The sequence below is a fragment of the Lutjanus erythropterus genome, chromosome 18 (genome assembly GCF_056507025.1).
Source record: "Lutjanus erythropterus isolate fLutEry1 chromosome 18, fLutEry1.hap2, whole genome shotgun sequence".
NCBI lineage: Eukaryota > Metazoa > Chordata > Actinopteri > Lutjaniformes > Lutjanidae > Lutjanus > Lutjanus erythropterus.
In genome coordinates this window covers 11,027,008-11,042,436 of record NC_139334.1, presented here as the reverse complement: position 1 = coordinate 11,042,436, position 15,429 = coordinate 11,027,008, and the positions used below count along the sequence as shown (strand labels likewise).

The 15,429-nt window shown below is 40.1% G+C and overlaps 1 protein-coding gene across 1 annotated transcript; it reads left to right on the top strand.

Annotated features, from left to right (window-relative positions):
- The first annotated feature begins 101 nt into the window (after positions 1-101).
- Positions 102-15,202, top strand: coq6 (coenzyme Q6 monooxygenase). The gene is made up of 12 exons (XM_084743251.1): positions 102-456; positions 674-808; positions 4,327-4,385; positions 7,736-7,862; positions 10,067-10,197; positions 10,297-10,404; positions 11,210-11,272; positions 11,377-11,484; positions 12,130-12,332; positions 13,073-13,188; positions 14,351-14,517; positions 15,065-15,202. Exons 1-12 carry the CDS (start codon positions 255-257, stop codon positions 15,092-15,094), a joined length of 1,449 nt encoding a protein of 482 aa, XP_084599377.1. The 5' UTR covers positions 102-254; the 3' UTR covers positions 15,095-15,202.
- The last annotated feature ends 227 nt before the right edge of the window (positions 15,203-15,429 follow it).

The following is a 15,429-nucleotide window of genomic DNA, read 5'->3' as shown; positions in this document are numbered from 1 at the left end:
GTGGACAGAAGCAGCAACGCCGGCCGTGACGCAGCGGACATCTTCTGTGATTGGACGAGAAACAGGAAGTACTTCCTCTGGAGCGCTCTTGTCAACACAACATGGCTGGATTACAGAAGGGACACAGCTGCTGGTATTAGGACACATTGAAGGGGAAACGTCTCTCTCATTGGCATTTATAAATATTCAGACTTAAAAGCTGGACTGTTTAATGCGGGGTTTGTCCCACATAAACGCAGAGTGAAGACAGAATCATGCATAAGATCACAAAGGCGACGCTGGCCTTAAACGGTCTTGGCAGGTGTTTTATTGCAGATAAACATTTATCTGCTGTAAAAATCATCAGCCGAGGATTAGCGTGTGCAGAACATGGAGACGATTCAGGCAAGGTTGAGGTTTATGATGTTGTCATATCTGGGGGAGGAATGGTTGGATCTGCAATGGCATGTTCCCTAGGTGAGTAATGCTTTCCCAACCCTGACTGACCCCATTTTGGTATGTGACTTCAGTTATTATTAACCAGTCAAATTTATTCCATGTCTTTATTCAGCCAAACCTGTGCCATACAAACCTCTGCTAATGACTTTTAAAGCTAGTAAATCATCAACTCTGAGACTGAAAAAAAAAAATCTTATATGTAATTTTTATATAATATTTCCATGATTTATGACAGGCATGGATCCCAACTTAGCGGGTAAGAAGATTCTCCTGCTCGAAGCAGGCAACAAGAAAGTGATGGACAAGGTCCCAGACACCTACAGCACCAGAGTCAGCTCCATCAGTCCAGGCTCTGCCACCCTCCTCAGCGGTACAGTATACACTTATAAAACCTGACTCACTAACACATCATTAGAAAATGGCTTGTGACATTTTTTGTTGTTGTGTTCTTGTTGAATGGCTTTGTACATTTGAATACAGACAGAAAATACATCACACAGTTACTTCTGTGGTGATTAGCTTCCTTCCTGTGAGACATTGGTGAGACTGTTAAATGGCTCTCACAAGGTAAGCCAGGGATCAGACTGTCCAGTCATGGCGGCTTAACGGATCATATTGACCTTAATTGTTCCTCATTTGGCAGGTCATCTGGGATGTTCCCTGACACTGCTTTTTTCTTAGTTACACTAAGGATGAGAGTTTTGCTTCAGCCCAAACTGCAGTTAAATGTGTTTCTCCAGGTTAAAGATTTTGGCAGTCAGGGGAAATAGAGAGTGTGGGATATCAAGCTGCAAGCTGTTTGACTTAACCTTGATGAACTTGCCTGTGAAACGTGTTCTGTGTCCCAAATCTGCTCTTTTAGGACCCGAATCCATTAAAATTAGCTGATCAGTAACATGACCATCGGCCCAGACCTTAGTTACTATACTTTTGTAATTCTCATTCGTTGTTTTGTTGTAGATTCTGCATATCACACTGTATATGTAAGAACTGCAGGCACATGCAATCACCATTGCATTTCATATGAATCTTTAGGATGGTGCTCTCTATACCAGAGAAGAAAAATATACATTGTTAGTATTTATTGCCAAGACATTGTTAGGTAAACTACCAGCTTATATATTCATATGTCATCTATGATCAGATTCTTCTAAATGTCCCTAGAGAGCACTCAGCACTTGGTAAAATTGCTTTCTCGTTTTATGCACCCTGGGTTACAATAAGCTGCAGGATAGCATTACCTTTGAAGCACTCGTCTTTGAATAACTTTAAAAGTCTTTTACAAACTGCCCTGAAGGAAATATGTTGTCGTTACATCATCCTTAATTTGAGGTGGGATGTATTATAGATATCGCTGGTTCCCCTTGTGTTGCTTTTATTTATAATATGTGCTCTAACACATATTGTTTCCATGTGAAAGTGCTCATGCTGTCATCTTGACCAGGGGCCTGTATTATGAAGCTTAATTTATGGTTAGTGAAGTAACTTCAGGATTAACTCTGGGTTTTCAGTTCTACGACTGTGGTTCACTTCTTGCCAGAGTAAATCGCTATGGTAACTTATGCTGAATACCTAACCTGCTCTGGAGCAGGTTATGTTAAAGATAAGAGATTAGCATGGATCAAAGCCTGCTGACCAATCAGTTCTCTTGGAAAAAATATTAAATGGCGCTGGCTCCAAGACGCTGGAGTACAACTCATGAGAGGGAGGAGGGGAAAAGTGTTATTTCATTGTGCTTTTGTGTACGATATAATCCTAAAACAGAGACTGATTGAAGAATTAAAGCCTTGTATTTGTTATACTTGAAAAAGATATGTAAGTAAGCCTACTCACTACTTTGAATTATGTATTTATATTTATTTTTTATTCGCTCCATAGTCTGTTTTATTTCTGCTCTTTGACTGACTGGTGCCTTATCTCAAATGTATGGATTCATATAAAGAAGACAGGGTTACGCTCACAATAATCTCAATATATCATTTAATATGGTTGATCATCTGTCTGCAGATCAGATGACAGACAAATGATCGGTAAACATATTAAATTATATATTCTTCTCCCAAGTCTGTGGGCTGCAGCTTGAAGAATAGGCTAAAACTGTCTCACACGCTATAAGAACACATCTAACAATACATTTATTAAATGGAATAGACAAATGTAATTACAGTCACATCTACTCATGCGCTAATAATGGAGCAGTGGTATTATAAGGTCCTGTGTCCATCAAAGTGTTTTTTTCCCAGATGAAAATGCTGACTCCCACGTGAAAACACCCAGCTAGGAGCAAATGAGAGCGCTTTGAAGGCGTAGTGTTATTTCAGCTGAGAAGACTACTAATTTATGCCTTTAACTGCTTTTAATTTGTAATTAATGTTTTGTGTTATATATTTTTAGTGTGTTGTTCTCTATGATCTTTTTAACGTATGTAAAGTGTCATTGAGTATCCTGAAAAGCACTCTACAAAATAAATAATAAATTATTATTCACACATGTTCTTTTCTTGCCAGCTGTCCCTCCTGCATTTGTCAGCTGCAGCTGTGTTGCTTTTGGTCTTATGATGGTTATAATAGCCATCTTCTTCATATTTGTCTAATATTATATATTGCTCTTACTTTGTAAAATATTCCACCCTGCTGTGAGTAGACTTGTCCATTGTGATTGGTCAGATGCTGCAAACACCGCCCTGTTTATGTGACCATGTTTATGGTGGTTTGACTAAATAAGTTGATAACCAGCTTCGTATGACAGCCTCGCAAGATTGCTTTTGTCCGGATTTAGTGAAGCCAGATAATCAAAAGATACCCTGGGTGTGTTGAACCTGCTTCGTAGTACAGACCCCAGGACTCATCGAAGAAGAGATCGAATGTCTCAATGGGACATTTCTGGCTAAAAAAAAGGATGAATAAATAAACAGATTCAGAGAATGTAGAGAAATCTTTGCATGTAAGGGTTGATTGTTCAAAGAATGTTACTATATGAGTTCAGGAAAACTTAAGAAAACCATTGTCAGTAAACCCTGGCTGCATCTATAAATGCAAGTCAAGACTCTACCATGCAAAGGGAAAGCCAAATATCAACAACATCCAGAAATGCTACAGATTTCTCTGGGCCTGAGCTCATCTGAGATGAACTGATGCAAAGTGGAAAACTGTGCTGTGATCTGACATTTCAGATTGTTTTTGAAAATCATGTATGTTCTCCAGGTTAAAAAGGAAAATGATCTTTCAGATTGTTACCAACACTAGCTTCAAAAAGTAACTGTCACATTCTTTGAAGCCCCAATTAATGCTGAAAGGTATATACAAACATATACTGCCATCCACACAACATCTTTTTCAGGAATGTCCCTGCTTATTTCAGCAAGACAATTCACTAAGACACATTCTGCATGTGGTACAACAGTGTAGATTCATAGTAAAAGAGTTTAGTTACTAGACTGACCTGCCTGCAGTCCAGACCTGTCTCCCACTGAAAACTTTGGTGCATTGTGAAGTGCAAAATATGAAAGTGAAGACCCTGGACTGTTGAGCACCTCAAGTCATATGTCAAGCAAGAATGAGAATGAGTTTCACTTTCAAAACTTCCAAATTAAGTGTCCTCAGTTCCCAAACGCTTGTTAGAGTGTTGTTACAAGAAAAAGTGATGTAACATGTTTTTTGGAACATGTTGCAGGCATCAAATTCAGTGTATATTTACAAAAAAGTTTAGCAGTTTGAACATCTTGTCTTTGTAGGTCAGGTCAAAAAGGATTTTCAAATCATTGCATTCTGTTTTTATTTAAGTTATACATGATGTCCCAAATTTTTTTTAATTGGGGTTGTGCATTGGATACATTTGTACATTAAATTAGTATTGTAATTTCATTGAAAAATATGTTTGTGCACACAGGTATTGGAGCATGGGAACAAATCACAAAGATGAGGTACAAGCCCTATAAAAAGATGCAGGTATGTTGATCTCCAGTTCACTCTTACATGCAGTTGCTTTTTAAAATGTGTGCAAGACAAGTGTACAGTAACTACCGTTGCACAGCTAAGTCAAAAGTTCAGAAAAATATCATTTTAGGACCAACAAAAATAACCAGAGCACTTGCCAGCACTGCACTACCGAACATCTTCCAAAAATCCTGCTGTTACACAACTCAGATTTTTCTTCATATGTCTTCCAGACTGTCTAATTTACAGGCATACTGTATGTATTTCTGTCATCCATCAATCACAGCACCGTACAATTTGTGGAGAGAAAAATCTGTGACAGTCAGCCTCTACTCACTCATTCAGCTTAATGAACAAGCAACACAATACTGCATCATATAATCATCTATATGGTATGTAATTGTTCACATTTAAATGGCAAACAGTGGTTTCATATAACATGCATTTTGTTCATTCCTTAGTACAATTTACGTCCTTTCAGTAGCTTTGCAGGATTGGTGCCACAAGGAATGCCAAGGAGCACGATGTATATTTAAAAAACATCCATCTTCTGGCCTATTCAAAGTGCGGGATGGTTCTCTGACCATGCGAGTTTTATTTATTAAAGCCATGTTTTCTATGAAGAGTAAATCATTTTGACGTTTTCAAATTGGTACTGACTCCCCGCATCTTATAATTATGAAGATTCATGTGAACAACGGGAAGAAGATGAAAGATTAGGAGAGTGGTTGTTTGCTGCAGAGTGAACCCGCTTTACGGCTGTGGGTGCAGGCTCTGGCCCTCTTGTAAGATGTGGTCGGCATGTACCAAACACCCAACCGCAGGGTTTCTCTCTGGGCCTAAGATGTCATCATGCAGTGCCTAACAGTGATTATGGTAGTGTACCTCTCCCATTATACCTTCACTCTGCTACCACTGTTTTGGCATGTTTGCCCATTGAATCTCAGTCATATACATCTCCAGCCATAGCACTGGAAACTATGTACTGCAGGTCTGCTCTAAATAACCAGAGGTGGCAAAAGCACACACATTTCTTTATCAAGTACATCTGCAGATACTTGATTCAAAAACGACTGCTAAAAGTAGAAGTACTTATTCAACTTCTTTACTTAAGTAAAAGTGAAAAGGTACAGGCTCTGAAATGGTCTCAGTGTGCAAAAGTAAAAAGCTGCCCTGTGAAGGAGATGTCTACCAGCTGTTTCTGTCTCAATCTTGTCTGAACCTCACATCAATTCAAAACTGAAACTTAAACCATTCCAACTTCAAATAAAACAAATAAAAAAGAAAGCAATATACTGAAAATAATGAATATTAAAGGAGAACTATGTAATATATTTACTGTGTTGACTCATAAAATGACCGTATGTCAGCAGAGATTAAGGAAACATGCTAAGTTAAAATACTCACTTCTTTTGTTTGTTACTTTCATGTTTCTTTTCATGTTCATTAGAGTTAAAATTTATGCTGAATTTTTGCTGAATAAGTTAGTGTCTTTTTATGAGCCTTAAGAAATCATTAATACGCTTTTAGAAGGCGTAGATATTTGAAATAGTCAAATTGAGGCATATGTTTAAGGAGTCTGGCAGGCAGTAAGGCAGCCAGTCACTGAATTTAAAGTCCAGAGTGTGTATTTTCGGAGCAGTGGACTTTTGGTTGTCTACAGTTATAAAGAGCTGATCAACTTACAGTGATGGACTTGTCAGTCCGAGAAGGAGGGAGCCAGTGTAACCGACTCACTTTAGCCATAGATTGTGTATTAAAAAAGAAATTCAACCTATTTAATACACTATTTATGTCTCCACTTCACTATTTGGACTGCATTACTTATTTTTGAATGCTAGGGACTTACATATTTCTCCTTTAATCTCTCTTGATATATGCAAAGCAATTTTCATTGTCGGCAACAAAACCTGAAACATTTTGATCAACACAAGTTCTAATTAAACCATTTTTCTTTTGTTAAAAATTCCCTCATCTCTTCAGGACCAAAATCTTTTGTTCAGCCACAGCAGAAGTTGGTTCTCAAAGTTCTTTTAATCAAGGAGTGCCGTTTAGCGTCTAAAAATCCATCCTGTAGTGCTAAAAAGCCTCTCACAGGCAGCTGACAGATTCACTAGACGCCTTTTCTCCACAGTCGAGTCTCCCTCTTTGCCTGTTTTGTCTTGTTACATTATTTTCATTCTGTTATGTCCGTTGTGCTCCTGTGATATATTCACTGATGGATACACCAAAGAGGCAGTGGCGAGTAACACAAAATAAACATAATCAGTTAATCCACTAAATGCATTAAAACTAAGATAACAAGTCTATTTTTAAGATGTAAGGAATAGAAAGTACAGATCACTGTATTAAAATTTACAGCAGGGTTGTAAATATACACAGTGTAGACACTAGGGCCCATCATAATAACATGCACTGATGTATGGGGTAAAAGTAAAAAGTTGTTAGAAAAATAAATACTCTAGTAAAGTAGAGATACCTGAAAAGTACTTGCGCTTTACTTCCCACCTCTGTAAATAACATTCTTTCCATGCAGTAAAATGCTCTCGCACCTTAAATGTCCAGTAAGCATTGAGGATTTAGATTTGAAACAGAAGGCAAACTGGGTTTTTGCAATCAAGGCGTCATTTTGCCCACATTTTTCTCTATAAAGTTGCAAGGAAGTGTATTGTTTAAATCGTGCGCAGAACATAGTGAGCTGCATCATTTCACCCCGCATTAAACAAACCCAAAACAATTTCTTGGGCTGGTCTCAGTAAATCTTTTCTTCCCAACCACTTATCACAAGTTGCAAAACCCACTGCCATTAGTGGTTTTCTGTGGGGTATATCCCCCTACTTTATGGCAAGTCGGAAAAAAGTAGTGCAGCAGCATATTACTGCAGAATGATGGGTTCTGTCACCATAGTTACAAGCCAGGAGAGAATTAACCTTGTACAAACACTTTTCACCCCCTCGTGTTTAACTCAAAATGGTGCTTTCAGGGCTGGAATTACAGAAGCCCAAAACTATATCTTCTCTTTCGTGCCACTTTTGGTTGTGGATAAATATTGACTCCACAAACATGTCATTTGTTATTTGTGTTTCCAAGAAAATGTTTGCAAAAATCCACATCACAAAAAATGTCGTTGGGTCCTCCACCTCTGTGGGCTCCATTAAGCTGGAGTCAGCCGTCCAGCAGCCAGAGGGGGTGTTGGTGACCCTCATCACTCTGGGTTTGATGCCAACCTCCGACAGCAGCTAACAACTTTGATGTGTTCAGCTCAATGAAGCAGCACTTCTTTGCCTGGCTATATATAGGTGGAGGGGGATGCATTTAAGGATAGACTTGTAGACCGCAGGCATAATGGGTCTCTCATTTAGGTTTGGGACGCCTGCTCCGATGCCCTGATCACTTTCGATAAGGACAACGTGGAGGACGAGATGGCGTACATCGTGGAGAACGACATCGTTGTGGCTGCACTCACTAAACAGCTGGACGGTCTGTCCGGTAAGCACGTTTATGATTAAAACATGAGGCCCCCACACAGTAGCAGTGCTCTGTCTTGATTCCTGTTCCATCTGCCTAATGGACGCTGACTCTGGCAGCTAATGCCACCACATTTATTCCGTCCTGTCCCCAGGTTTTGTTTATTTGTACTCTCTCTCTCTGTGACTGTTTTTAAAGACAAGTTAAGACCTTGGACTTGTTCATGTTTTCCCTGCAATTTCAATCAAAAAACCTCACATTTTGGGAGCTGCGGAGCCCCGGCACCCTCTGAGGACACGTGAAGTGGTCCAGTGACCTATTTAAAGCTGCCATGTGCTCACAAGCTTCACCACCTCTTAAAGGGATAGTTCAGATTTTTTTTTTTTTTTTATTTGGGATTGTATGAGGTAATAGGTATAGTCAGTGCATTAACAACAGTGGATAGAGGTCAACACACCCCCAGTTTGGAGAAGCAGCGAGGAGCACCAGCATGGAAGATAAGCAATGTACTGCTTTGGGCAGGGTTAAGGAGAAAATATGGAAAAATATGTCCTATGTTTACTGTAATTTATCATAAAATGACCATGATCATCAGAGATTAAGGAAACATGGTAAATTGAAATGCTCACTTCTTTGACAGCTCTACAGCCATGGTGTCCTCCTTTGAAATTTTTATTGTGGGTCAAAAGAACAGTTTTAGTTTGTCTGGTTCACGTTTTATAGTCTTAAAATTAATTCTGAATGTTCTCGGAATGAGCAAGTGTCTGTTTATGAGTTGTAAGAAATCATAATCTTTTAGAAGCAGTGGGTGTTTATAATGGCTTAATTGAACAATTTGTTAATGAAGTCTGGCAGGTTGTCACTGAATTCTAGAGTGTATTTTCAGAGCAGTGGGTTTTTGTTTTCAGAATAACAGACTTAACTTTACATCGACAGACAACTGACAGTTATAAACAGCTCGTCAACATACACTGTAGGACTCATCGTCTTTTGTTATTGTCAAATGACAATGTTGCGATCGTTGCAGTGTTCCTGCAGCCTGCTTTAGTCTTGGGAGGAGGAGGCGGGGGAAAACAACTCTCTTCAAACATAGATCATATATTAAATAGGGTTTCAACCTATTTATTATACTGGCTGTGGCTCCAACTTGGTATTTGGACTCAGTTGTTACGTATTGCTCCTTTCAAGTGATACTGATTTTTTTTTTTTTAGGTGGACTTTTTTAAGTGCCTCAAATACCCTTTGTTGTTGATCTTGTCCACAGCAGTTCATTGCTTAGCTTACATTCTGGTACTTCTCTCCTCATCTTCTGACTTCATTTGTAGGAGTATCTCATACAACCCCACATTAAATAATTCTAACTATCCCTTTAAGACACGAAAGCGCTGACAGTGTGTAGTGCTGTATTGCTGTTGACATTAGACCAACTTTTGTGAGGTTCGCAAATAAAACTCAGCTCCACTATGTGCTTGACAGTTAAAGTGGCATATTTATAAACAGTTTTCAACATTTTGCACCAAACAACGGATGTGTGGTCACAGCACGTTTTTGCCTCATGTGCCTCCCATTCGTCCGCTGCTCTCTCTTTCTCTTCTCTCGTTTTAGCCGTGGTGTTGTTATGCTCCGTGCAGTACATGAGAAGCACGCTCCATGCCAGCTGGTTTCAATGTAACCCTGCTCTCCAATCACTGAAAACCCATATTTGACATTTGTGTCCAGGAACCAGTAGCCCGTTCTGTGGATGGGTTCCACTCCAAGTCGGCATGAGCCAGCGTCGCTCGGGTTCCTTTCATGTTTGGGATGTCCAGCTGCTGATATTTTAGTGCAAAATCTAACAAGCTGGCAGCATGTGCAAAGTGTGGCCTGGTGTTCTTGTAGATAAACACTATTAGTCAGGGCGATGTGGCAGGCCAAGACCATTAAGAAGATTGTCGAATGTGAACTTCAGCAGCTAGCATGTGCCAGGGAGGAAAACCAGTGGTGTTTTACGAGGTGGTTTATAGATCTTCCACTGCTTGGCTGCAGGCACACCATCCTCTCGTTTTTGACGGAAAAAGTAGCAAAGCACTGATTTAGCGTGATGATACATACACAGGACCAAGATTGATCCCTTTGTTGTGTGAGAGTCACACCAGTTGCAATTTTATTTTAGAATCGCTGCTTATTTTTTGTTTTGCTTCTGCGGGCTTTCTAGTCACCATTTTTATGTCTTTGTTGTGTGTCAGATAATGTGCAAGTCAAGTACAGGTCCAAAGTGGTGAACTATGTATGGCCCATGCCCCATCAGGCAGCAGAGTCCATCCCATGGGTCCAGGTCAGGTTGGCCAACGGAGAGACAATACAGACCAAGCTGCTGGTCAGTTTAATTCATCACTCACACTGTAGTTGTTCATATATCCTTGTTTCTTCTTTATTTTTTTTTAAACTGTTTTCTTTTTTCTAATCTGTTTTTTAGATTGGTGCAGATGGACCAAACTCGATGGTGAGGCGTGCACTGGGGATACCCACAGTGAAGTGGAATTATGACCAGTCTGCTGTGGTGGCTGTGCTGCACCTATCAGAGGTGAGTGTACCAATTTCTTACAGTTTGCTCCTTTAAAGGGATAGTTCACCCAAAAATTAAAATTCAGTCAGTAACTACTCACCTTCATGCCAAATGAAGGTCAGGTTTAATTTTTTTAGTCCACAAAACACTGAGTTTCGCAGGAAAACAGTCTTACAGAATCTCCCAAACAATGGAAGTGAATAGTGACCAGTTCTTAAACAAAAACCAACTGGAAAATAAAACATAAAACGTGTCCAAACTGCTCATTTTGTATAATCCAAGTCTCCTAAAGTCCAGACATGCTGTTCACCTGTGTGCGCACAGCATCAGAACACACACACACTGTTAAGGCGAGATTTATACTAAAACATGGTATAAAGGATGTCATTCAACTCAACTTGGCTTGTAAGCAGTATGGAGGCATTTTATGTTCTTGTTCATGTTTATGTTCTGCAACACAGTTTTCCTGTGAAACTCCAGCAATTTTTTGTGGACTAAAAAAATTAAACCTGACCTTCAGTCAGTCAGGTTACTATCATATCTCCAGTCTTTGGTATTGTTACATCCTTACCTGATGCATATTGCATTCATAATTTTTAGAAGCATCATTGTGTGTTACTGAGTGAATTGAGTGTTTTTATTATGACAGTAATTTAATTGTCTCATCTGTCAACATGCAGAAAACAATACACCCACCCAGAAGCACCCTTCATAATATCTTGTTTTTATGTGCAATATGTGTAATTAAAATGTATGTCTTACAATGCAATGCCACAGTATGTCAGTATGGTATTTAATTTGATATAATTTATGTGTTGGACAGCCCACGGAGAACAATGTTGCATGGCAGAGGTTCCTCCCAACAGGACCCATTGCAATGTTACCGGTACCATATCTACATTATTTACTGCAGTATTTTTTTCATGCAAAATATCTGTCTGTCTGACACACAAGTATTTGATATTGGTGTCTTTGCTCTGTGCTCTGCAGCTATCAGACACAGAGAGCTCTCTGGTGTGGTCGACCAGCCATCGGCTCGCAGAGGAGCTGCTGGAGCTGGATGAGGAGAGCTTTGTCGACGCTATCAACTCTGCTTTCGTAAGTCTTGCTCCAACTTTTAAACAGCTGATGTTGTATTTATAGTCAGGTTTCCACATGTGTCAGAGTGATGTTGCAACGTTTCTGTATTTGTGTGCAGTGGACTGTATGTGGCAGGGAATTCTCCATCACGTGTCCAGCTGTCTTTAGTGACTCATCCAAACAATATTGTCATTGTTTTGCCCAGACTTTATACAATGCTAATATTTCACTATCCATTTTTTATGTTTGGAGAAAGTCCTTTTTCCCAAGCTGGCTATTTTTACTGTCCTCCTGATGGACGGGGTCACCACGGTTGAGTCACGTTTGGTTTCAGGCCTGGTTTGCTAATTAAACCTGTGGTCTCCCAGTGTCGACCATTACTGCATGGAATGTTTTTCAAACAGAGCTAATTCAACTGCATAGCCTGGCCGGCATCTTCTTTTAATTAGCCCAGCTCCCGAAGCGCTGCCAAACCAGTTAGTTAGGGAGGGGAAAAAAAGCACTTTCGCTGGCCTGGAGTTCAGCTTTGCTTCTATGTCAGCTAATTTCTTTGTCCACTCAAAGGGGATAATGTCTGTTTTCTCTCTCTTCTGGCCCTTTTTCATTCTCGTGTGAATGTGTCTCTGTCTTCTCGCCTGTCTGTCTGTGTGTGTGCACTTACAGTGGAGTAATGAGCACCAGTCAGAGCTGATTGAGACGGCGGGCTCTCTGTTCCGCAGCGCCCTGTCAGCCATCATGCCGTCTGCAGGTTCACCTCGACAGCTTCCCCCAAGTGTGGCAGGCATCGGCCCGAAGACCCGGGTCATGTTTCCTCTGGGCATGGGTCACGCATCAGAGTACATCAGGCACCGGGTCGCTCTCATTGGGTAAGAACGTCAGAATGAAAACAATGACCTGGACATTAACACTTAAAGGGACAGTACACCCCAGAATCTTATGTGCTATTTATTCATATACATCGCTTTGGTGTTAGTTTTTGAGTTTTGGAGCCATAGAGGTGTCTGTCTATTTTCTTTCTGTTGACCCGGCAACCATATCGGCATGCTAGCTAGCTCAGTGGTGCTAACGTTATAGCTCAGCCAAGAAAGACCCCATTAATATTTACATCCCACACTGTCACAAGCATAAGCCTCTCGTCCATAACTAGATGCATGCATCCGTCTGTGAGGTGATGTGGCTGGCAGGTGTAAAAAATAGCCCCTACATGAAACTGCTCACAAAGACTGTGGATATCTGGGTCTTGATTTGTGGAAAAAGACATTACTGTGTACATTACTGTTGAGTTTTTCTTTGAGGACCACAGACTGAATGCAGTCTAGTTCCATTATTATGCAGACATCTCTACAGCCGATATGCAAAACTTGACAGTTCACATCAATCACCAACCACAATCTAGATGGATAAATAGCACTACAGGTAATATGAAAAATACGTATTTTTGATTTTGGGGTGAACTTTCCCTTTAATTGTTTTGTAAGTGAAGATATCCAGATTTACCTCACATGTAAGGGGATGACATGATCTGATGATCTTGCACTGTGCATAAAATTACATACTGTGAATTGAATGTGTTTGGACAGAGAGTGGGACATGTTTGTCTTTGCAGGGATGCAGCCCATCGTGTCCATCCCCTGGCGGGTCAGGGAGCCAACCTGGGCTTCGGGGATGTGGCTTCCCTCACACAACTCCTGAGCCAGGCGGCCTTTAACGGGAAGGACCTGGGTCAGTGAGCACTCTAAACAGACACTAGCACTGCAACTATAGCACAGTGGTTTCCCCACTAAGCTCTTTTCCATAGCCCCAGCTCAAACGCATGCTGTTGATCTGGATTATAAAAAGAAACAGCTTTTCCGGTAACATTTATTTGATGTTTTTTTTCTGTTCATTCTGCCAAGAAGTATATGTAAGTTGCTTTTCATAAAAACATGAAATCCCGTTATGAGATACTGTGTTTATTTTTTTCCTCTGTTAAACGTCCTGAAGTCAAAATAGCACCAGTGTACTGGCTTAATGCAGAAAACATATGAGAGACATACACAAGCTTAAAGGGATAGTTGGATTACTTAAAGTGGGGTCATATGAGGTACTTATTGATGGTCATTTGGGTACCTACAGTAGGTGGTGGTCAGCATGCCCCTAGTTTGGATTTAAGCAATGTACTGCTGTGGACATGGTCAACAACAAAAGGTATTATAGCCACTCAAAAAAGGCCCACCTTAAAAAAACAACATCATTTTAAGTTTGTTATATGTAGAATATTTTCACTGCTTCACATTGCTGTCAGGCAGCCTTTTCTGACAGGAATTAGCCAAATAATAAAATAAATAAATAAATAAAATCATAATAATAATTAATGCTTTCTCCAAACCAACCAAACTCCATAGGTGCAATCAGTCATTTTACCTCACAGAACACTGGAGTTGCCCATCTACCACTGCCTCAATCTCTTAGTTTGTGTTAATATGTGACTTTGATGAATCCCAGCTAACCTTTTAAAACACCGAAGTCACACAGTAACACAAACAAACTAACAGATCAAGGCAACTTCTGTGTTCTGCAAGGTTAAACTTATTGATTTTGTCTATGGGGTCTTGTTCATTTGAAGAGAGCAATATTTTGCTTGCCTAATGATGGTTTCACATTGGAAGAAATTGTCAAACAACAAAGAAAAGTGGTGAAAATATTCTAAATATACCGTACACTTAAACCGATATTGATTTTGTTTTGTTTTTTTTAGGTGGACCTTTTTAAGCAGCTGAAATATGTTTTGTTGCTGACCTTGTCCAAAGCTGTACATTACCTCATATAACCTTATATCAAATAATATGAACTATCCCTTTAAAATCTTCAGTTTTTAACCCCCATTCTTTGTTTGTTTTTGCAGGAGCAATTCAGCACCTGTTGGAATATGAAACTGAACGCCAGCGACACAATCTGCCCATGATGACTGCCATCGACCTCATGAAACGCCTTTACTCCACTAACGTTGCTCCCGTCGTGCTCCTGCGCACTTTCGGTCTGCAGGCCACCAACATGCTGCCAGCGCTCAAAGTAAGCTCTCCTAGCCTCTACATCCAAACATATCCTCGAGTACATCCCAGTGAACCTGGACATCACTCAGATAATATCAACCACCTGTCAAACCTTAGCTCCGCCTCCACCCCGACCCCACCCTCTGCCCTGTTTTCTGATTACACGGAGCTTTATTTTAGTGGTGTCTATAATTTCCAGGGTTCTGAACCTACTACTATGGCATCTAAGTTTAGCCCCAAATTTAGTGTTACCAAAAGTGTGTGGGTGGGGTGCAGGGCTGGCCCTGGGGCAGCGGACAGCCAGCGGTGTTGGCTTGTGTTTTCACACCCCTTTTATTACCGACCACTCATGTGAAATGGCTTTATTCCCTACTAAGTGATTCAGACCAACACAACTATAACTGGTTGTAAAGGCATTTCACCATGGAGGCACAGAGTTAAACGTGACATTTTTTCCATATTAAATGTTGTGAGTTCATCGGTTTACAGGTCTTGTAACAAGTGTTTAGTAAGCATGAGTCAAAGGTTACAGAGTTTGAAGTTGTTATCTCGTTTTGTGTCTGCAGGAGCAGATCATGGCGTTTGCAAGCAAGTGATGCAGCAGTCCTGCAGTGGTTGTTGGTGGATCCTCAGAGACTGTGAGGCTGTAAAAACTGTGTAAAAAAAAAATAAAATAATAAAGATATATTTTAACTGTTTTGTGATTCTTTTTGTTCTTGTATGTGCTTTGGTGCAAAATAAATCCACACTGACAAATATTGCACTGCTTTGCAGCTGTCCTGAGTCCTGGTGGAAGAAGAATTCAGATCTTATACTTAAGTAAAAGTTGCAATACCACAGTGTAAAAATACCAAGTAAAATATCTGCTTTTATTGTAAAAGTACAACGGTTTTTCATCAAAATATACTAAAAGTGCTCATTATGCAGAATG